This window comes from Lygodium microphyllum, chromosome 17 (genome assembly GCF_053477565.2).
Source record: "Lygodium microphyllum isolate KBCC chromosome 17, Lygodium_microphyllum_v1.1.10, whole genome shotgun sequence".
In the NCBI taxonomy this organism is placed as follows: Eukaryota; Viridiplantae; Streptophyta; class Polypodiopsida; order Schizaeales; family Lygodiaceae; genus Lygodium; species Lygodium microphyllum.
Genome location: NC_141151.1, coordinates 19636068 through 19660015, shown reverse-complemented (window position 1 = coordinate 19660015; position 23948 = coordinate 19636068). Strand labels below are relative to the sequence as shown.

The window sequence follows — 23948 nt, the reverse complement described above, 5'->3', positions numbered from 1 at the left end:
AAGAACAATAACAATGCTTATCGATTGTCTGTATAGTAATGATTTCAAAGGTCGTCATGTGAGGCTATTTAAATGTTTTTGCATGTATGAAACAATGTTATGAATATGCAAAATAACACATGGATTACAGAAATAAAATTTAACAAGTATGCTTGTTATATAAATTAAAGAAACAAAATTGGTAATGGTATTGTGATTGTGAAGTGATACAATACAATGACAACCTGACATACGTGTTTTGTTTTTTCATTATACTAAAATTAGTAATATGATAAATATGGATTAATTAATCATTCCAAAATTTGATATTCATTCAGTTCTTTTAGAAATTATGTTTCACAATTATATATATATATATATATATATATATATATATATATATATATATATATATATATATATATATATATATATATATATATAAGTTAATTTTTGCACATACTTTGCAACTTGCAAACTAACGTAACGTAAGAGGAAGATCATCTTTACTATTAGTTAAGGGGAGGTTGGGGGTGGGTGCCACATGGCAGCCCCCAGCCTCCCCACGAAGAATGGCGAGGGCGGGTGCTACGCCTACCCACCCTCCCCGCGAAAAGGGTGCCAAGTCCCGACAGCACCTGTGCACCGCCTCGACCTGGTCGAGGCCAGCGCGAAGCGCCGGGGCAAGTCTATGCGCGGAGCGCCTAGTATTCGTTATAAGACGAACTTGTTGGATGTGCGAAGGGCCGGGGGCCTTTTTTGTGTGATCTTCTCCCAAACAAGCGTTGGTCTTGCAGCATAAAGGCTAGCTTTGTATGGTTGTGCACCAAATATGGTCCTTCCCTTGGATGAAGGCTTGCTCTATGTATCATGCACAAATTTATTCCTTGCAGTGGCCTGTGCGCTTGGTTTGTTGATAACAAGAGTTATTATTTCTCATTGATGCACCTTAATTTTTCTAAATAAGAAAGGAAAAAACCGTACCAGTTATCTGCATCATTTCTTAAGAGGAAGAAAGATGTATAACTAGCATATTCACAATTTGTATTCTCTTTGGGTGGTGTGAACTCAACATCCTCTATGTGTACCAAGGCATTCACCTTCACTTGTGAAGACAATGTTTTTAACAAGTAAAGATTCTTCCAATCATGGACTCAAGGTTGATGTTTAAGCTAAACCATGTGTTTCTATGTGTAAAGTGCTAAATGCTAAATAGTCATTATGTGGCCCTATGCCTTGTGATCGTGCGCATGTCAATTAGACCGCACGATGACAGCAGCGGAGGAGTCTCCTGCCATCGAGCGGGAGGGGGAGCGGGAACCTCCTTCTCCTCCTAATGATGATGATAATGATAATGGTGATGGTGATGATGCTCTTCAAATGCAGCAACACCACCACTACCACTACTGGCCCGTCTTGAGCTTTGTCGATGCTCCCGACAGGATATATCACTTCGAGCACCAATTCAAGATTTCCTCGCCTCCTCCTTGTCGCCACACCAATTTCCTCAAGGGCGCCAAATGGTGCTTTCAGAAACAAAACAAAAGAATCGTCCTGTACTTCTCTCTCGATTGCGCATGTATGATCTCTTTATCTGTTTGTTAATTTCTCTGTCTATTTTGGTGGTTTTGGTCTGCTAGGTCTCCAGATGGCTCTTGTTTCCTCGTCAACAGCGAAGACAACGTCATGCGCCTCTTTGACTCGTAAGTTTCCCATCTTTTACCTTGTTTTACTGCTGTGCTTTGCTCTGCTCCGAAGAAGTACGCAACACATTCCATGCGGACGTACACTATCCTCCTGTATCTTTTCATCTCAGTAATCGAATTGTGCAACCATTCACATTGTCTTCGTGTATCTAGCCACGATCTCTAAAATTGGTTCAATCTATATGCCTCCCTGCACGTTGCCTTGCTCTCCACTAGTCACCTTGGAACCTTTTGAGTCAGCTCACTGCTTCTACTTTCAACAGCCATTTTAGCTTGTTCTTGACTGGCTGCCTGGGACAAGTTGACTCTCCGCAATCAGCTCTTTGTTCTAGTACCTGATCATTTCATTAGCAGTACTACCAATAGCATACGAAGCCTTGTTGCTTCAACTGTGATCTTGAAAGTTCGATTATGGATTCTGGGTTGGAAGATTTTTGCATTTCTGACCCAGAGAGAGAAGTTGCACAGTAAAAGGCTTTTTATCAAAGCGTCTCCTCAACCAAGAGGTCGCTGAAAGGTCCTAGATGCACACATGAATTAACACATCTTAGAACTAAAACTGTTGGGTGTCTTCTTTGCCTGTAGGTTCTTCACTTACCATGATGATGTGGGTCCCCCTTATATGCCCTCTTGCTGTAGTCCACATGATCTCTAGATTGTGACATTTAAGTGTGCACTATTCAATAACCACATGTAAAACAAGGCCTATATTGCAATTGATTCTTGAAAGGCGCTCAACCAGCTGGTGTAGCAAGCTTGTCACATCTGGCCATTGTAGATTTTCTAACTTTTCACTATCAGTGCTGATCTGTTCTGGGAAAGTCTAGATGAGAATTTCAATAATATGGACGTATTGTGAAACATATTCAAGTTTGCATCAATCCACATTTACATATAGCAAATAAGATTTTGATTAAGGATAGGATGAATGGATATGAAGATGATTTGTTTTCTAGAGGCAAGTTCAAAATTGTTGGATAAAGTTAGTTCATAAGTTTCTCCATGCGAAAATGGGTCATTAGAAAATGTGATATAGAGGAATTTTGACATGGATGGGTAATGGGTTTTTACGTCATTGGACACCTTGAATCAATCATAACATTCATCACTATGTCATCGAGTGTGAACAACATCGAAGATGTTAATATTGCATATATCATGGGTTGTACGAGCATTTCAGTAGTCTAGCATTTGGGCGCTTTATTTTATTCTGGGCAACTTATTTTCAGCCTGACCAAACTGCCTTTGTGGTCGATGGTCGTATTCATTGTTGGTTGACGTGTTTATTCTTTTGCTTTATTTCTAATTATTTATAGGTCACTTCTCCTCCATGTAATGATTATCTGATATGTGCACGCTGCATCTTGTTGGAGAGAGGAAGTGGGGGAGCTTTTTGCCGGTTGCCCTTAGTGAAAGGTAGAGCCTAAGTGGAAGTACACAATTGGAAGCAAGAGCTATGGCAGATGGAGCACGAGGGAAAGAGAGAGATATTGTATATGGGAACTTCAACAATCATAATGTGTGATCGGCCTTCCCTTATTCAATAGTTATTGAAAGAATAAAGAATAAAGTGATAGTGATGGCGCCCACCACCTACAGTGTACATGTGTGCGGGTACAATGTACAATGAGTAAATGTGGGCGGTTAGGCATAGGCGCCTTTATCCCCAATAATCTCCCTCTTAAAGGCGAATGTGCTTGAGTGAGGAGTAAAAGAAAAAAAAAGAGAAAAAGTACAACATGTACATAGAGTATAATAGGATGAGAAAAGGCGACATCTCATCGTATGCCCATCAATCCCCTAAGGAAGGTAAATTGTTCCACTGGGAGACTTTTAGTGAGTAGTTACAGGATTCGTATTTGTAGGTATCTTGATAAGCTCAATGAACTCGTCCTCTACCACCTCCCTGATGAAGTGATACGACACCTCACCGAACTAAATAGTACTCATAGAATCCGAATGTAGTGTAGGAGTCATAGGCATACCGGAATTTGCTACCAGATGGCCTAACCATAGGGTCTCCTTGCAAGCCTTAGTGATTGCAATATACTTTGTTTTAATAGTGTAGATAAGGCCGTGCATTTCTGCACCTTGGACATTTAAGAAACAACACCTCTAGCAAAAGTGAAGATATCCCTAGAGATGGATTTTTTAACTATTTGCATGTCTTGCATAGTTGGAATTAGTGTAACCCACAACTGTAGTATCTTGGTTGCCATAGCAAATGCACATATTTATTGTGTCTTTTAGGGATAGAAACATGGGACAGGGGATGGCCAAAACGAGGAATTGGGAGCTTGGGAGGAGAATGGCACATTAAAAAAATAAACTTTTATCTATAAAACAATTTTGAGCTCATCATATCAGACCACACTATACTAAAATACATAAAGAAACACATTTTAAGCTTAAAAAATGTCAAATTTCATTGTATTTATTAACATGTATAATCTCCATAAAATGAGCATGCTAGGTACAATCTCCATAAAATGAGCATGCTCCTCCTTGTGCTCCATTTCTCATTGGGCAAAGGGGTTAGCCTATGATGTAATACTTTTGCAAAGCATCTTCAACTTAGCACTAATGAAGACTAAGTCATTTGTTTCTTCCACTCCAAGATGATTCCTTTTCTTTGAAGCAATATGATTGCAGGTGCTCCATAATTGCTCCAAGCAAGAGGAGCTCATTGCTTGACTTAAGATGTGGATAGCCAACTTTTGCGACTTTGGCCCATCTGATCCAAAGTCCTCCCATCACAAAGGTGTCCTAATCTTGCAAAGGTCCAATTGAGCATCATCACAACCATAAGAGCCTCGTTTTCTCTTGTACATAGCAAGTTGATCTTTGATCTTATACTTGGTATCCACATTAGGCACCATGCGCTCAAGAATAAGCCTCCAATGTAGATTCACCTTAGCATTATTTTCTTGATCCTTGCCTTGATACTCAAGGTCCACAACAAATGCAGTTGAATGCAAAGGTGAGCTATAGGCATTTCACCTTCCAATACATAGATCATGTATCTTTTCATATTTCTCTGCATGAGGTACCAAATCTCTTAACTTCTCAATTATCCTATCCATTGCTTCGTACACTTTGCCAATACATGGTTGCATACCATCAACAAGTCTCAATAAGTGTATAATAGGGTGTACCATTGCATCAGTTCTTTTTTCATCCTCCCAAAAGTCAAGTCATTGCTCTTTGACTTTTCCTTACATAACATATCCATGGCAGTGGTTGCTAATGAAGAAGTACTAAACTCATCATTAACAAATAATTGTCTCATTGCACCCATGCACTCTGTGAGGCATCTCAACATCAAAGTTATATGCAAAGTGTGTGCCAGAATACTTCAACAATATCTTTCTTGATCTTTTTGTGAACTCATAGCGAAGAAATTGGTGATTCAAAATAAAGGTCACCATTTGATTTGAATGGTAGAGATCCATTCAGTTTCAAACTGATTTGCGGACTTCCTAGTTCTTGAACCATCATAGGATGATATAAAATATCTCTCTCCTCGTGAGTAAGCCACAATGCCATGGACAGATCTCTTTCTTGTGTCACTCCATCCATCAGCAACGAGTGTGACACCATGCTTCTCCCAATATCTCTTTATGTTTATTGCAGCTTGTTTCACAATACGCTTCTTCTTCTCAAGCCATGTGTAGCTGGATCAACTGCCACACGTACACGCTTCGATGCGAATAGATCCTCTTGACTAGCCATGTGGTCTAGAAGCTCCCTTCTCTTCTCCTGTGTGACATTGAGGTAAAACAATACCTTGAATCTTGGCTATAGTTGTCAGGTACGAAAGGTATGATATGGTACGGTACGATATTAGTTCGAAAAAAAATCAACTTCATTTAAAAAAAAACTATAAATAATAGAACACATGTTTAAAGTGAAACTAGCAGTGCCATTACAAAATATATTGAATACATGAGGTAAAAAGCCCTCGCAGTCACATGCGAGCAGCAAACATGCGGGCAACGGTACAGTGTACTAGATATATGATACAATCATCAATGAGTGAAACTGGATACAATCATCAGTGATAGTACTAAGTAGATACAAAAAGGTGAGACTCGAGAGAGTTGAGACCTAGAGGCTAGGATGACTCATGAGGCATCACTATCATCATCATCATCATCGTCTGAGTGCTCATCAAGAGAGTTTGAAGATGACTCCTCGTCATCGAACAATGAGGCACTCTCATACTCATCCTCACTGATAAGGTTACTATCATCATCAAATGATGGCTCACTAGGCAATGACGGTCTAACTATAGGCAAGGGGGGAATGTCATCATCAGGGACTGGACGAGAGCTACTAGAGCCCCGTCTCATATATGTTTGCAAGCCACTTGAACCACCCCTCGTTGATCTTGGAGGGCGCTGAATGACCATGCCCCTGCTGGCAACTCAAACTCCTCACCCATGAGCACGTTGACTACGAGTGTCATGGGTGTGTGTTGCTATGAGCTTTCTATAGAGCTTTGCAAAGATCTGCTGCTGCTCCTCATCGACGTCCTGATGTACACTCGCAAGAGTGTCGCCCGTCAACTTGAATGTATCAATATTCACCTACACAATGCACATAAGATAATAGATTATAAATACTAAATTGTTGAGTATAATACTATAAAGTAACAAGTTGAAACCAACACATTTAAAAATTAAACTTGACTTATAATTTTATGGTTAGGTGTTTACCTGCTCTGGACTACCCATACTCATCATGGCCTTCATCATGCGCAAGTTAGTACGATTGTGAATTTTCGTGTGAATGAGAGAATAGGCATTCCAGTTTCTCTCACACGCACCCGAAGAGCAATCCTGCGCAAGGACTCTCATGGCCAAGGGCTGAAGAGTCTCCAACGCATATCCAAATTTTTGCCACCAAAATAGAGGCTTTACAAGTGACTCCCTTCTCCAACAAGTGGGAGAAGAAAATGCCACATGTCCTCTCTGATCTGCATAGCATCCAAGCCCCCCTAGGATTGTGTTGTGATCATCTATGGGGACCACACGAGTCAAATATGCAAGCTGATCTGATCGGAGCTCTCTGTCATCCATGATCGCTGGCGACTTGTAGGCAGGATATACCAATGCTGCAAAACCATGGATGGGCCTATGCATCCATGCCCATCTCCTCTCTGCTATCTCTATGATGTGTGCACGTTGAGAATGTATGATCATCGTGCAAGCCCATACCTCCACCAATGACGCTCTGAAGAAGTGAATGAGAAGGCCCATGGTGGACCCTTTGCAATCAGTCATGCGCAACACTCTATAAAAGGGAGTCACGGCAATCACAATGGCATGGACTTTCTGCGAAAACTGCTCATCAAGTCACAGCCACTGCACGGCTTTCGCCTCCTCTATCTCATGCTCATCCCACTCATTTCATAGAGTAGACACCATTGTTTGGCGTAGGGCGGACCACACCTCAAAAAGCTGCTCCAACAATAACCACATATAAGCAAACCGAGTTGAAGAAGGCTTCTTCAACTCAAGTTTGCTAGGCTCGCGATACATCGCAAGCACCTTCACCTTCACCATGAAGAAGGTGACAACAGATGTAGCCTTGTGTACCACCCTCTTCATCCATTTTAGCTTCCCGATGTCCTCCATGAGCAAGTCCAAACAATGACTTGCACATGGAGTCCACAAGATCGAAGGAAACTCGGCCTCAAGCAAACGGCCCATGCACCGACAATTGGATGTATTGTCGGTCACAACTTGCACCACATTCAACGGGCCCACCTATAAGCACATCATACATGGCACAAATTATAAAAGCTTCGGGGAGAGATGAATCATGACTTGAAAATTCTAATTATAATTCATGAATAATGAAAGCAACTTTAAAAAGACAATGTGTACCTCAATGATAGCTTGCAGAATGTGGTGGTAGATGAATGGGCCGGCCGTTTTTCTTCCCCTCTTGCCGGTGTCTACGGCCCGCAAAAAATATGTGCCAAGTGGACATGAAACGAGTATGTTGATGATACCCCGTTTCTTACGGTCACTCCATCCATTGGTGAGAATGGAGCAACCGTATTTTGTCCATGCGGCCCGAATAGGATCAAGGGCTTTATGAATCCTGTCCTTCTCTTCATCAATCTTCTTCGTCCTCATATCATTGTATGAGACACCGCTCCATCCTTCCCATGGGCCCACATTGGCGATGGTTCTCACGATCTTCTTCCATTGCTCATGCTTTAGGATGCTGAATGCAAGATTGTACTCGATCACCGTGTGTGCAATCTCAATATTGGCTTGTCGTTGCCTTTCTCTAAGAAAGGCAACCGATCGATGTGTATGACTGGGAGCTTGAGAGAGAGAGGATTGTCTCTCTGGTACCGCATGAGCCTCTAACCTTTGCCTTTTGCCAATGTTGGAGCCCGAAGCGGATGTGGAGTTGGCACCACCAATGGTGGAGGCCTCACCCGCATCGGTCGAAGATAGGCCTACATTTGAGGCTTTCTCATGAGTAGGCATAGGTGTAGATGCCGCCGCCGTCGATCCGCCACCTCCTCCTCTAGTGGATCCCCCTCTCATCTTGGCTAGAATCTCGTCTGCAATGTGTTGAGGGATCGACTTGCACGGGGTGACTTGCCCCCCCGTCTTGGAAAGATGTTGGAGAAGCCGGGTCGCACCACTTGTGGGGCTCTTCCTACAATACTTGCATATCCAATTGTGGGAGTTGGGCTTCTTTGTGTCCCTCTCCACATGGATGGCATGCAAGTTGAAGGCCTCATGCTTCTTGCGTGTCATGGTGTCGAGGCAAGGCCGGAGGCCGGAGGCCGGACGTTATCTTGTTCTTTCTTGCAGACATCATTGAATGCTTGTGTCCCATTCTTTCTGCGCTTTCTTTCAGCTTGATTTACACCTAAGGGAAGGCTCAAAAATGTTGGTTGTCATGCCTCTTACTTGAGCATTAATTTTGCTTTATGATTACAAGGAGGTTGACATCTCATTCTTGTGCTCCTTATTTGAGAGCCTTGGTTACTTCAGAGAGGGGTGACATGCAGAAGAAGAAGAAGAAGGTTCAAAGCTACTTCTTTGGTAAGAAGGAGCATCTTTGCAAGGAATGTAAGAAGCTAATGGTGCTGTAGAAATAGAAGGAAAAGGAGAAGAAGAGCAAGGACTTCTCCAATTCTTTACGATTCTTGGATTTGGACACAAATTCTGGCCATGTGGCGAATGTTGCAGTGGCCCCATAATTGTTATTCTAGCCTTAGTGGTGCTATCATCTCTTATAATTCTCCAGTGCTAGAGAATGTGTGAGTAGGTGATGATGGTGGGACATTTGAGTCTCATCCATATGTAGGTGTGGTGGGCCCTAGAGCGTGGCTTTGTAGAGGCATTGATGAAGTCCGGCAGATTCAAATCTTGAGGCTGGTTTGCCTTTCAGGGTCATGATGGGAGGTGAAACAGAGTTTGCTTCTAGTTTGTTCCCGCATGAGGGGGCACTTTTCCAATTTGGCCAAAGGTCGGGGAATCCATGGTCATGATGTACTTTTTGCTGAGCTTACTCGTGATACACATCGACTCTTTGTGGTTAGGGATTTGTATGATTGACATCCACATTTGTAGTCTTCAAGGCAACTTGGTGTTGACTTAATTACCCATTGCTTGGGTGTCCATGGTTCTATTTGACTATCATTGTTGTGCGTACTATGGTGTCTTTCATCGTTGTATATTTTGTTGTACTTATTGTCTGAGAGAGTGTGTTAGTATAGTATATATCATGGGTTGTATAGGTACTTCAGTGGCCCAACAGTTGGGTGCTTTATTTTGCATTGGGTGGCTTACTTTTAGCCTTGCCGACTTGTAGTTATGATCACATTCATGGCTGGCTGACCTATTTATTCTTTTGCTTCATTTTTGCCTATTTATAGGCCACCTCTTCTCCTTGTCATGATTGTTAGATACATGGACACCACATTCCTGTTGGAGAGAGGGAGTCTTGGAGCACTTTGCTCGTTGCCCACAATTGGTGTGGTTGTACACACTCGTATGCTTTGGTGCACTTCAGTTCTTGAGTTTATCATTTCTAAGTTCATGTGTTCTTGTTCTCTTGTTTTAGCTACTTGTGTATACAACTTCTTTATTACTTTGCTTCCATTGCTCCACATTTGTTTGATAGAAGAGTTGTTGCAAGAAGTTTTAAGCAAATTCTCACTTAGTGAATAACAATAACATCATGAGGCTTTTGCAGGGGAGAGACCGCATTCCTAGCTAGGTGGAGTTGGCAGGAATTGCTGGTTTGACCTTGCCCCCGAGTGCACCTAGCTAGGTATGTGATGCCTCCTGAGTAGAAAATCATGTTATCAAACGCTAAAGGGAAAGACAAGGGAAAAGAGCCCCTTTTTCCACATGGGAAAATGTCAAAAACTTCTTTTTTTCTAGAAAAAGAAAGTTCTATTGATAACACCTTGGAGACTGCCCCCCCCGAAAGGTAAATACAAAGTACAACAAACTTTGTGAAGAGTAACTAAGTACATCACAATTACAATGGTTATGTTAACAACCAATTTGGTGGGCTAAACTGCTAGATCATTTGAGGGTGTGGTATGGAAGGTGTTTGAATTCCAAATGTGTGAAGGAAAGCCTCTTTTTTCTTCCTCATCCTCTCAAATTTGCCTTGCTTCCTCTCCCATCTCCCATGGAGAGTGTGGACTATGTGTGTCCAAATCCTCAATAAAGACCCCCCAGTGGATATATCCTGAAGATCAATGACATGACTACATCTTGCAGTCCATATGTACCAAGCTATGATTGCTGGAAATCAGCTCCCATCTATGACAATCTCCCTGAGTCTAGTGTGTTTGTGAGTAGTCTAGGGTAGGGATTTGACTTAGATATCATTAACTTATTGTGAGTGTGATCATTACATTTAGACTTTAGGCTCTAGGTAGGTTATCCACACACTAGGATGGGGTGAGGCTTGAGCTTGTACTAATCCTTGAGGTGGGGCTTAGCTTGATGTCCAATTGGGGATTTGAGGCTTGGGGGAGAGTCTTATATGTGGTTGCACCTTGAATATGGTGAATTTCTCCTCTGTCCTGTCATTGGCCTTTTTGGAGGTTGATGGTAGCTATTGCCTCATGAGTGTTGGTACGGTGCTTGAAATGTCCTCTCTTTTGCGCACTTAAGTGCACATGAGAGTGGAGAGCTGCAATTCATTATGTAGACAGTAGCACTAGGGGAGAGGAGCTTGGTGGCAGCAGCTCATGTGGAAATTGATGTTGAGTGTTGCCTCATGAATGTTGGTGTGCTACATGAGATATCCTCTCTTTTGTCTGCTTAAGTGCATGCAAGGTTAGCATGGGAGAGCTACAACCCTTCGCTTAGCACTAGTAGAGGGGAAATCATGTCCTTTGGATATGCAAAAGTTCTCTCTTTTTGAAACCAGCCTTCCTTTCAAGGAAAGGGCGGTAATGATCTGATTTAACACTAATTACAGCAAGCATAAAATTCATGTAAACTAAATTACAATATTATAATCAATTTTGGACAATAGACTCTTGGTTGGTCCCAAAATTGGTGCCTCTTGCAGTATTTCTTTAGATTCTATTAAAATTGGATGAAGCACATTGATATTTCTCTCCAATCTCCTTCACTATCTAACGTCTCTTGCTGTCAAAAATGACTAGCAAACCTTCTTATCAACTTGCCCCTTGATCTAATAGGGGAGGCCTCTAATTCACCCTTGGTCAAATCTAGACCCAAATTCAATTGGGATAGTTGGCTTCTCAAAATCTTTGGTAGTTCCTCGAATTCCAGCTGTTGATTCCAAGTGTTGGGCCTTCAATTTCCTAGCACGGGACCCAAGGTGGTTGCTAAACTGTGATTTCTACTGTAAATTAGGGTTTACAGTAGAAAATGCTTTGCTGTCCACCTGCTATGGATGAAATCTGCTCTAAATGGTTGAGAACTGCTGAGGGATTGCTTGTAGAGGAGAGAGAAAGCTGAGGACAGAAATTTCTGATTTTTGTAGCGAGAAAGTGTTAGAACTAGCTGCTGTCTGCTATGAAACACAGCAGCTTGGAGGTCTCAGATGGATGTCAATCTGTCTGAGATGGAATCTCTAGCTGTTGCTCTCTTTGTTGGAGCTGTTGCCTTTGTAGTAGGAGAACCTTCTTGGCTCGTTGGAAATGGCCAAAACTTGTTGGTATGGTGGTACTTGCTTAGACATCACTCTCTCCTTCTCTCTCAACCTCCACAATTGGTCTTTGAAGTCTTTGAGATTATTATCTTTTCAATGAATTTTATCACAATAAAAAAATATTTTATCTAGTGTTTTTTAAATTTTCGCTTTTGTGTTTTGAGCTTATTCATTACCAATATAATCCTTAATTGCATTATGTGGGATTTCCATTTGTTATATTTAATGGTTGAATCCCCATTTCTAGAGTTAATTGTGCCAAGCTTTCTATGAAAGCCTATAGGAACCTTCTAGCATTCACCCCACCAATAGATGGCTTTTTGAATACACAATTTTCATCCTTGGACTTTTGAAGTTCTAATTATTGGCAAAACTTTGATAAGACTTAGGTACGCGAGCCAAGACTGTAGAAATAAAAGAAGCATCAATAATAATCTCATCAATATTTTCAAGTTGCTTTGTTATATCCTTGGTATCCACCGAATCACTCTATCATATGCTCCATCTCAAGCTATTTACCTATATAGGCTACATGAGTCTCATTGTGCATCTAATACAACAAAGTAAATTTATCCCAAGCATCCTTGGTTGTTATGTACTACTAAATGTGTGGAATAACCTGTCTTTTGCATGACACTGTAATCAAAGCATATGTCTAGGCATCTCTCCTATCCCATCTCAAATGATCAATGGTGGGAGGTAAAGTAGGGGCTGGAGCGGAAGATGTACTTGTGATAGTGGATGAACTAGATAAACTTGCAGTATTCTACCACTGGTCTAACATCTGAACTAGATATATAACCCTAGAGTTGTTTGGTAACCAAAATATGCTTTATCATGTATGCCCACATCGGATAATTTGTGCCATTCAATTTATTGGAATCCAAACATATTTAACAGGTCACTTTGGCCTGTCACCCACTGCTTGCTGTTCATAACTAAATTTCACAATCATAGTATGGGGGAGTTTTGAAAATGGGGGAAATAGAAACGAGAAGAACCGGAGTTTTGGCCAAATTTTGGAAACGGGGAACTACATTTTAGATTATATACTAAAATAAATACAGTATTATGTGGATATGTAAATATATCAATGCCTAGAACAACATGTACCCAAATTTCATACAAAACTTTGAGTCTTCATATCATATGATTGAAATCACGATTCATTATACATGTCACGACTTACGAGTAAAGATTGAGGAGTCAAGACTCATTGGTTGAAACTTAAGATAGCTTAAAATAATTAAGACTTAATTTTCAAAACTTAAGGTAACAAAATGAATTATAATTTATTACTCATGAATCATTTATGATCTAAAGAGTAGTGAAGACTAACATCAAGAACAGTGGAGACTGACATCAAGAACAATGGAACAAGAATCAAGATGCATCATAAGTGAAATCAAGATACAATGACACATGTAACTATGTCATGTGAATAATCTGTCAAAACTCCAAATTCTAGTGAGCACTAAGCACTGTGTAGTATGTACTAGTCTCTAGACTCTAGTGACTACTGAGTAATAAGTATCAACATCAATGAACAATTGGCAACTGTAGTTTGGACTTTGCAATGTTAAATTGACTTCTGTATATCACAAGTCATGACTCATCCAGACTTTGAGGATCTGTGCACCATCTCCTCGTGCGACTCCCAGAATCTTGATCGAGAAGTTGATGAAGCAGCCTTAGTCTCAATCTCAGACTCTAGCTATGACTTTGCCTATGATGCACGACCACATGTGATCCTCGTTGTAACCCTTCTCTGTGCACGAGTCTCGTGCACTGGTGTCGATAGCTCCTCATAGAGCATGGAGTAGATATCTCGTTGCTCCTGTGGTATTTACGAGATGTCATGCATATTCTCTATATCAATCTTGTCAACATTCACCTGTAAAGGTGGACGCGACAAAGATATATCATATGAGAGAAGATTCAATACATTCAATGTTTATATATATCACAATTTACAATCTAACTTCCAAGCAATGTCAAGTGTCAAGTTTAAAAAGTTAATTATACATAATACTAATAATTACTAATTTACTTGTGAAGGCTTAGGGGATAGAGCAGTCCTCTCAAGAACCTGGAGATTGCAATGGCAAAACACTAAATGCTCCAGTTAGGCAATTGTGAGCTTGTTTTTATTTTTTGGTGTGGAAGAGGGCTTGTATACTCTAGTTCCTCTTAGCAGGCCCTGAACTACAATCTTGCGGAAGTACTTAAATGGCAATGCGTTTCTATTCAAATTTAAGAGATTGAGGTTAAGTAATTGACAATTGCTAATATGCAAGTTGCAAAATCAACATTTGAGTGGGTAATAGATTATAGAACCTGTTAGCTAGATTGTATAATGCATCAGATTATCAAGATTTAAAATTTAAAAGTCACTAGTCACATACCAAAGTAGGAGCACAATTATCGTATTTTTTTCACCAAGAGACAGGTTGAAGCTATGTCTCTCGAAGCCTAGCTGTGGGTCGGCCAAAATGAAAAGAATGATTGCAAAATGCTAGCAAATCATCCTCTACTCTCCTCATCATATCTATATCATCCGTTGTGAGGCGTCTCATGTACTCCACGAAGCCCTTTTGTAACTCCTCGCTAGTGTACTGCTCCTTGCTGTGCCAAAAGCATAGTAATATGGAACGGGGAACGGGAACGGAGACAGGGACGAGTTCGAGGGATGGCTAAAAGCAAGGAACGGGGACGGGGGGTGGGACGTGGGAGGGAACGGCATACATAAATAGCAATGAAAATATATGCATGTGATATGGTGGATGGATGTGTGGGCATAGTAATAGGGGATGCCCATTTTGTGGCTTCCCGTCCCAGCCCTATCGCCATGTTAGAGCCCCCTTTCATGGCAATAGGGGATGGCAGTTTATTATTCTTGTCCCCATGGGCCCGTTCCTATTCCCATCTCTACCCCAAAACTGGTCCCATGTTACTGTGTGTGTGGGTGAATGTATACTACCAAAGAACATATAAAAAAACCACCCTCTAAAAGACACCCACTTAAAAAAAAAGAGGTCAAAAACGCCCCCTAAGAGGGGATGTGACAAGGGGACGAGGTAGGGGACGACCGAAACAGGGGGATGGTTGTTGGGGATGGGATAGGGGACATCCCCATCCCATTTTGGCGTCCCCATTCGACCCATCTATTTGGGACGGCGTTCTCGCGTTCCGGGGCCTCGAGACGACCATTCCCTATTACTGTGGCCAAAGGGGATGCAAGATGTGCGATAACATGGATTGGTTTATGGAATGAATTCCATTGTGTATTTGACATTACACGAATCTCATCAACCCTTCAGAGCGAATGATGATGGATCATAGATAAATTAAGTTAAAAAACTTAGAAGTTAGAATAATGATCAATCATCAAGGAGTTGTTAACACCAAATAATTACATGTGTAAAAGTTAAACAAGAACTTAATTGTCTCGGGGCAAAAAGCTGTTGCGAAGTAAGGCCTCGCGAATTTTTTCCATATACTCATATAGAAGCCCAAAGTACTCCCCTCCATATCAATGATGTGCAATAGAGTGTAAATAGGAGTGAAACTTTTCACCAATGCCTTTGCCTTAACCCACCAACTCTCATTTAAAATATCACACCTAAAAGCAAGAGCCTTTGGAGACTCTCTCACTCCATGTGAGCCATTCCTGGTATGCAATGGTTCATATCAAGTTTGGATGGATCCGTATCAATAGCTCAAGTGTGCTATTGGCTCGAAATATGCTTGTGACGGATGACCTATTCTTCACAAATCTTACCATGCTTGTTGCCGTCTTGAAAATATCATCCACCCAAGATATTTGCCCAACATCTTCAATAATCAAGTCAAGGCAATGTGATGCACATGGAGTTCATACTATGCTAGGAAACTCCTCCTTAAGCATACGTTCCATAGACACACAATTGCTTTCATTATCTGTCATTACTTGTACCACATTTTGAACTCCTACATCCATGATGACCTATCGCATGTGCTCCCAAATAAAAGCTCTTGTAATGGTAAGATTTGAGGCAGAGGCATTGATGGCCTTAATGAACATGGTGCCTTTACATGAAACCAAAATATTATAAATATTCATTCGATCCATATCCGACCATTCATCGCATAATATTGTGCATTCATATTTCACCCATGTCTCCTTCAAGGGCTTCAATTGAGCCTCTATGGATGCCTTCTCCTTTCGAAGCTCTCATATGCGTAATGCATTCGTGGATGGGCCTTCCAACTCACATTCAATGTGGCTCATTGCCTTGATTGTCTTCTTTCATTGATGTGTAGTGGACACATTGAAAGGGATAGCACACTCAATAAATAAGCATGTGAGTTTCACTAGTTGCCTCCACAATTGCTTGTCTCTGAAGTCCTGCATGGACACTTGCACCATGCAAGGAGTCTTTTTGCCCACCACCACTAGAAGATGGCAACAGGGTCCTTTTTGCACTTGAACCCAATACGGATATGGATGCACTTATTTTTGATGGACCATTGGCACCTCCAATTTGGTTAGTGCTACTAGGCCCACTAGCCTCTCCTTGCCCCACTTGTGCTTCATTAGCCTGATGTGGTGTTGGATAAGAGGATTCATCCTCTTCTAGCTCAATACCCATACGCTTTCGGCATCAAAGATGGAGACTTACCGTTACTTTGTTGGCACATTTATGCAAGGCTCGATGTGTTTGTTGGGAATGCATGCCAAGTGGTCTTTTATGCGTGTTACACTCCTTGATTTCTCCAATCCACAATAGTTGCACCGCCACTTCTTTGATCCGATAGAGCCCTCATATCCCTTGATTTGAGTGACATGCCTTCAATATGGATCCGGCGCCATGATATGATGATTAGCCTTTAGGTAATGGATTATGGGAAGGAGAAGAAGAGGAAGAGGATATGGAGGAGGGGGAGGGGGAGGGGGAGGAGGAAGAGGAAGAGGAAGAGGAAAAAGAAGAAAAAGAAGAAGAGGAGGAGGAAGAAGAAGAAGAAGAGGAGGAGGAGGAGGAGCTGGGCCACGAGAGCTGGAGTGTGCTGCGGGAGTTGAAGTGTGCGCCCTGCCACCTGCAGAGTTCGGATTGGGATTGCAATTTGGATGCGATCATTGTGCTAGATAACCCAGCCCGAAATGGACCGTAGGATCTTGAAATGGCGGTTTGCTATTTCCGTTTTGGTGTGAAACAGGGAGTCTGTTTTGGGGCTGCCGGAACGGCATTTTTGGGTACATTGTTCACAACAGCAGCTACCAAATGTATACTTGTGGAAACATCAGTATGAAAAAGCAAGGAAAAGCTCAAAAAACTTATAAATTTGCATATAATTGTTTGTTATTGAGGAAAAAATCTGGTTGAGAAGGATTCAATGTCCTTGAATGTTGGCTTAGAAGATGAAATGTGCCTTATTATCTATGGATTTGGACAAATTTCATAAAAGCTGCAAAGATATTTGTTGAAATTTGGGCTTGAATGTGAAAAGTTTCAAATTTTCGACGTGAAATTTGGGTGATATTGCTCGTCAAACACAAAATCCCTAAAATTTTGGTGAAATTTGGGGGTTTTGGACAAAAGGCCCAAAATTTTTGAAGAAACTGAGTGGAAATTAATGTTTGCTTTGCAAAGATGCTTGAATTTGGTGATTGTAGAGAGATTGTGCATGAATAGGAGTTTGTGGGATTTAAAGGTTGACTAAAGCTAATGTAACATTAACTTTAAATGTTGATTTTTGTAAGTGTTGTTTGTCTCCAATCTAATGTGATGTGGGTTGCATAGGATGTTGGCAATTAAAATGGAAGTTGTCAGGGGTCATTTGATATGGCGCTATTGACAGGATAGGTGTGACAGGTCTGTCAGGGTAGATGTGGTGTGATGCAAGAGACGGGACACGTGCGACAGTTATGGGCGACATATGCAGGCAATCATGGACAAGCTGAACGGTAGTTGATGAGTTGAGACAAATGACCATGAGCAACAATATGCATGCAAGGTAGATGGCACATGCAGGTTGCTTAGGATGTCTTGCTTCATGAGCAAGATGTGCAATAGATTGCAAACAATAGTGGCGGAGCTTGAGACTTGATGGCAATCGAGGTGTTAGCGGCTCGTGAGTTGAGTGGCAATTGAAAAGAGGTATGGCTTTGATACCATTGTTAGTTTAGGATTCAATAGCATGCACACACTTACACAACTCACTGTGAATAAGTTAACAATAAGAGAGGAGAGTTGGTGGAAGGTCACATCCACTATGTGGGAATTATTACGAAAGTACAATCCCTAACATCTATGAGACTTCTTCAGTTAGAAGCTAAAAAATGCCTGTGGATAAGGGAGCGTTTATAGTAGAACTACGAAGGAACACGACGAGAAATATAATAAACTTGAGCTCCTTGCTGGTTGAAAAATACACAATACTTTCCATGTAAGTTTGCTAATTCATAAGGATCGAACCACAAGATGTAGCCTTGTGAAACAAAATTCTTGCTAACATTAAAAAGTTTATGTGCAACAAATACGTAGTGGATAGATGAAAAATTTATGAAGGATAATGCAGATCTTCTTCAGCCATATGAAGAAGCTTTTTAGCTGAGGATAACTTAATAAAAGCTAGAGGACTATCACAACCCAATAGAAAAAGAATTTGTATCATTTCGTGAGCACCACACTTTGGACATGTCTCCATAGTCTCGTATTCTCCTCGAAACAGACAGCAATTGTTGATACATGCATGGATGTTATTGTAGTCCATGCCAAGCTTCCGTAAAACATGTCGTGCATCATCACGAGACTCAGGTATGGTATTTACAGGTGGTAATATATGATATTTCAATAACCTGAAAAAAATCATAAAACACCTTGAAAAAGCACAAATGTTTGTAATAATAGTGCCGAATTTTTTTTTCAGTGAAGCGTATGTACAAGGTACCTGAACAACTCGGTCACACTCGTATCGCTCCAATCGTATTTTGCTTGCACACTTAAGAGTGCAAGTAGTGTCTTCAGCCAAGATACTCGGCACCCATCATATAATGGTATGGATGCTTCCTCTCTAAGTGGATCAGAAGTCTCGACATCCATGGGAATGAATGCATCGATCATTGCCTCCATCTCAGGCTCCAAGATTGTAGGTAGGTCTGGAAGGTTGCCCGTCTCGTGTGGCATTGACAGTATAGATTGGCCTTGCAAGTGGTGGATTGGATCTTGCATTCCATCCATCGCACGCCCACGTACTCTTCTAATTGGCCGCAAAGGGTGCACTCCCCCTTGGGACGAGACATCACCTCCCTGGATAGAAAATTTGCCAGCAAGACCCAATCTTATTATATATGGTATTCAATTAGCTTGCGAGTACAATGCATGATTGATATTAACTTCAAATTACCGTTTGCTGAAAATCCACAATCGCCTGATCAATGATCTCAGATTGAAACTCGCCAAATCGTCGTACGTGTTCTATAGACAATTGGCGTTTTCATCTAATTACCAACTAGCATTGAGAGCAAGGACATGGGACGGGCTGATTAAGATACGCCTCGTGATCTTGAACAACAAGACCTTCTTCGTTTTCCATCTTGTCTACGTTACAAAAAACAATTTGTTTTTGCTATCATTCTTTTCTTTTTTTCTCTCTCTCTCATTTCTTTTTATCTCTCCTCTCTCTCTCTCATTTCCTTTTCTCTCTCCTCTCCCTCTCATTCCTCTCCTTTCCTCTCTTTTCTCTCTCTCTCTCATTCCTCTCCCTCCCTTGCCCTCTCATTCCTCTCTCCTCTCTCTCTCATTGTGCAGTCATATTGTATTAGGGCTGGTTATAAACAATTCATGTTTCTATGCCATTGATCATTGAAGATAGGATGACTATGACTACCTGAATGCTCATGTATTGAACCTAACACTTCAAAGTGAATGTATGACATGCTTTGGGTCTGTTTTGGAGCTGGAAAGACTTGGTTTCACTGAGTATTTGTTGACTGCAATCTATGAATAAGATATTTGATACTTATACTTGTTGGTTATGCACTGATTTGTGCCCATGTGCTTATGTTTGGAATGCTACATGTACTAGTAGATGTTTATGAAGGTTTGGGACATGTATGACATGTATACGACTCAGTTTTGGTAATGAATAAGCTACTGGTCACACTGATAGTCTATAGTTTACAGATTGTATGTATGCATTTTGATAGTAAGGTTGCAGAAGATAAAGCTGAAGCAACTGCATTGCATATGCATTGACCATTGTACCTATAGGAGGGATTACCAATTTGTGGATGTTTTTGAGCTGTGATTGGACCAAAATACATTTTTTTTACAGTGAACTTTAATTATTTATTAAATTTGTTTTCTTTGCACTTACTAGGTATATAGAAAAGTGCATTAGAGTTGGCCATTGATGAGTGGTCTTAGGTTATGGTGGATGCATTCAATGGGTTACAAGAAAGATAGTATATTCTTCCACCTATATGACTTGATTGGTTGCGTGTGACTAGAACTCGAGCATATCAAGGTCACTAGTACACAAAATAATTAATATCTTGAATTGTGGGCTAGATCCGCTAGAATAGGTAGTTTCAATCAGCAAGATGCACTCTCTGTTTATAGATGAGGAATTGACAAAAATAGGAGAGTTTCCTTATGGGACATTGAAACACACCAAGTGCATTTGAGTTTTGGGACCGTTTAATGAATTATCATGGTTCGAGCCATCATTGGTTAGCATGTGATGTTTAGTGTTATCAAAAACAAACCAAGAACTACCATGATAGCTTGAGGTAACTCTTTAGAAGAGCACCACCTCTGATACCATGTGGAGATATGCTGGGTTTTTGCTAAAGAAAACATAATGAACTTAGAGTGATGCAAAACGCTGCTCAAGGGAGAGTTGTCCAACAGTTGGTGGCTCTCATGGGAGCGGGCTAAGAGGGGTATCAATATGTGTGTATAGCAAAGATGGGTTTCGGGTATAGTAACTGCGAAATGGAGGAGAGGTTGATGAAGAAAAGTCTTGAAAATGCAAAAACAACTTGTTGTAGATACATAGGTAGATCAGGCCGATGTTGAAATATGCTCCAAGCAATGAACAATAGCAAGGTAGCATGTAGGGATGAGAATGTATGTCATGAGGACATGTATTTTTGAAACCTCACTTAACATGTGGATTAATTTTTAATCACATGATTAAGTAAATGATGCACATGTGAGGTGCAACTGGGATTAAAGTAAATTTACGAGCCCGAGATCCAAAGAAATCACGGGATGTCAAAGGGAAAAGTTACTATAAGCTATGCCACATAGGTACTTGGTGATAACTGGTGGTAGTTGTTGGCCTAGGTTATCCATTTGGCCATAAGTGTTAGTTGGTGACACTAGAGAAGTGGTGTTTAATGGTACCTAACGTCAATCTGATGGTCAAAGATGGCGCAGAGACACTCAGGGATGGAAGTTGCCTAGCCAATTTAATTATTGGCTAGTTAGATTATTTTTCAGGGCACCAAAATAATTATTAGATTAATTTTCAGTATTTTAAGGCTGAAAATTAATTTTTAATTATGAAAAATGTTGGAAAAACCATTTGAGAAGGTTGCCACTTGTGAAAAATGCCCATGCAAGACTGAAAAACGTCTTTTAGAGAGGCATTTCTATAAATTCAGCCTGCAAGAGAGAGGGAGGGGAGGCTATTGGTCTGATTTGCAGCCATTGAAGGACCTTCTGAGGCAGCTAGGGGCAAAAGAAGACCAATCAATAGCAGGAGACAACATCTATAGGCTCTTGCCGCAGGGCAACAGCAGTAAATGACTGATTTTCTTTAGTTCTTTGCATCTACATGCTGTTGTGGCAGGACATCAGCTGCACTTGACTGATTTTTAGTCATTCTTTGCGACAAAAATCTGAATTTTCTCTCTATACACCTTTCCCTCTCATCTTCCAGCTGTCAAAAGATGACGTACCAGCGAGAAAGTAGGGTTGGTGGGGAGGAACATGGAGTGAACTTGGCAAACATGGAGAAGAGAAGAGAAGAGAAAAGAAACTCTGATGAATAGAATGATGAAGATGTGAATCGTAAAGTGAATGTGATACAAGGGAACAAGGGTGCCGAAGTACAAGAAAGATGATTATGACAGCCACGAACCACGAACCGCAATGTCCTTCTGAAGGGGTGTGAGGGCAGTGGAGAGGTTGGAGAGAAGAGGTGACGGATTGAACGAATCAGCCGTAAGGAATGAATGAGAGAGTGGCCTATAAATAGGCACAGTCAGTCTAGGATGGCGCCCCTTTTTGGGGTTGCAAACCCTAAACGCAAAACGCAGAAATGCAAAAACACAAATTGCAGGTGAAGGGTGAAGGGTTTCTCAACACCCCCTCTCAAGCCCAAAAAGGGGAATAAGAGAAGAGGGAGGTGGAGATGCAGTGCTTATGCAGCAGGTGCCACTTGGACAGTGTTCCTCGTGGGGAAATTGTTTACTTGCCTAAGCGCCCTAGTACAAAGATAAAGAAAACATGCAATGCATAGGAGGAATGTCAGACTTTGTGTGGTGCCGAGAACCATAAGAATATGCCCGTACTCGATCTCGAGAGGTGGCTCCATGTTGACCAAGTGACGAAGAAGATCTAGAGAACCCCTAAGATCCAAGATTTCCATCGGAAAGGGAACCTGTAGTAAAGATCAGTAGACAGAGTGAACTGGAGAACCCGAAACTCAACCTCAGGAGAAGCCCCTAGCTCTGTGCATTCATACTGGAAGGAATACGAAGGTCTCGTCACTAGGTCGTTGCTGAACCTCCGAGGTCCCGATCTAGGTGGTACCTAAAGATCCTGGGTATCAGTAGAAGAGATGACTGGTCGAAGACAGCCACCCCAAGAAAGTAGAGGATGGGTGAAGAACTTCATGTGGAGTAGGTTCCCTCTCTGAGGTGGGAGGTGGAGGGACTCGTGCTAAAGTCGAAGAAGTAAATGCCTTCTCTGAGGGCAAAGAAATAACATCCCCTTTTGAATCCCCCTCTGAAGTAGATAGGGAATCCAAAAACTTATTGATTACGGACTTCGAAATGTTTGATGACAAAGGAATTGCTACTGGTTGTGCTGAAGAAGGTATTTGGGGTGCCGAAGAACTCCCAGAGGTGGCCTCTCGAACCTGAGTAGTCGAGGGTGGGGAAGGGTGGGGCTCAGAATGAGCAAGAGGTGGGCAAGAGTCGCTATCTCTCAGTGGAGCAGATTGGGTAGTCGAAGAAGAGGAAGGAGTCGAGCAGTCACTGTCTCTTGAAGAAGCAGACTGACGAGGAGACGGTATCAAACAATCACTGTCTCTTGATGGAGCGGAGTGCAGATTCGTAGATCGTGGAAGCCACTGTACTTGAAAATAAGTGGGAGAAGACTACCGCTGGCATTGCGACGATCTCTAGGAAGTCATAGCACCAATCGATCCTCCATGTGCTCGAAAGGACTTAGTGCGCATCGGATGCGTCTTATTGCCTTGAGTATAGTACTCTGATAGCTGATGTAGAACGATCTTTGTGGCCCAAAAAGGAGAGGTGGCACAAGGAGTGCCTGGTGGAAGACGCATATACTCCGGAGGGGTGGGGAGCAAAGGTCGAAGTCGGCAAGCATCGGTGGTGTGCCTGGTGATGCTATAGGAGAAGCACCCAGTAGTCTGGATATTTGTTGGTAAAGAAGCCATGGATACGCAAGAAAAAACAGCAGAAGCAGTCAATATGCTGAAATCAGCTTCGAACAGTGTGTGATAGGTTGGAAACAGGCGCCAGACTGTTCTAGACAGCAATGGCTAGCTTGGACCGCGATGTCCTCCACGTTTGGGGTGTGGGCAGTAAGCTGAAATATCTGAAATCTGCAAAAACGAGATTTTGAGGCAGTGGAAGAAGAAGAGAAGTGGATGCCAAACCCGCCACCGGTCTTTGCTTTCACTGGAGTGGAGGATCTTTGCCGCAGTTTGAGCAGATCCAACTTTGATACCATGTCAAAAGATGACGTACAAGCAAGAAAGTAGGGTTGGCGGGGAGGAACACGGAGTAGGCTCGGCAAACATGGAGAAGAGAAGAGAAGAGAGAAGAAACTCTGATGAATG

The 23948-nt window shown here is 41.6% G+C and overlaps 1 protein-coding gene across 6 annotated transcripts in view; it reads left to right on the top strand.

Annotated features, from left to right (window-relative positions):
• Positions 1–1199: 1199 nt before the first annotated feature.
• LOC148021647 (Transducin/WD40 repeat-like superfamily protein) overlaps positions 1200–23948 on the top strand; it is a 130483-nt gene continuing 107734 nt past the window's right edge. For 2 of the 6 annotated variants that reach the window (XM_087697113.1, XM_087697115.1), the window contains exons 1-2: positions 1200–1535; positions 1620–1682. In XM_087697113.1, coding sequence (XP_087553239.1) covers positions 1249–1535; positions 1620–1682 — 350 coding nt within the window. In that variant the 5' untranslated portion in view covers positions 1200–1248. The remainder of the gene's footprint in view (positions 1536–1619; positions 1683–23948) is intronic. The other 4 variants (XM_087697114.1, XM_087697117.1, XM_087697118.1 and 1 more) reach the window with 4 other exon arrangements.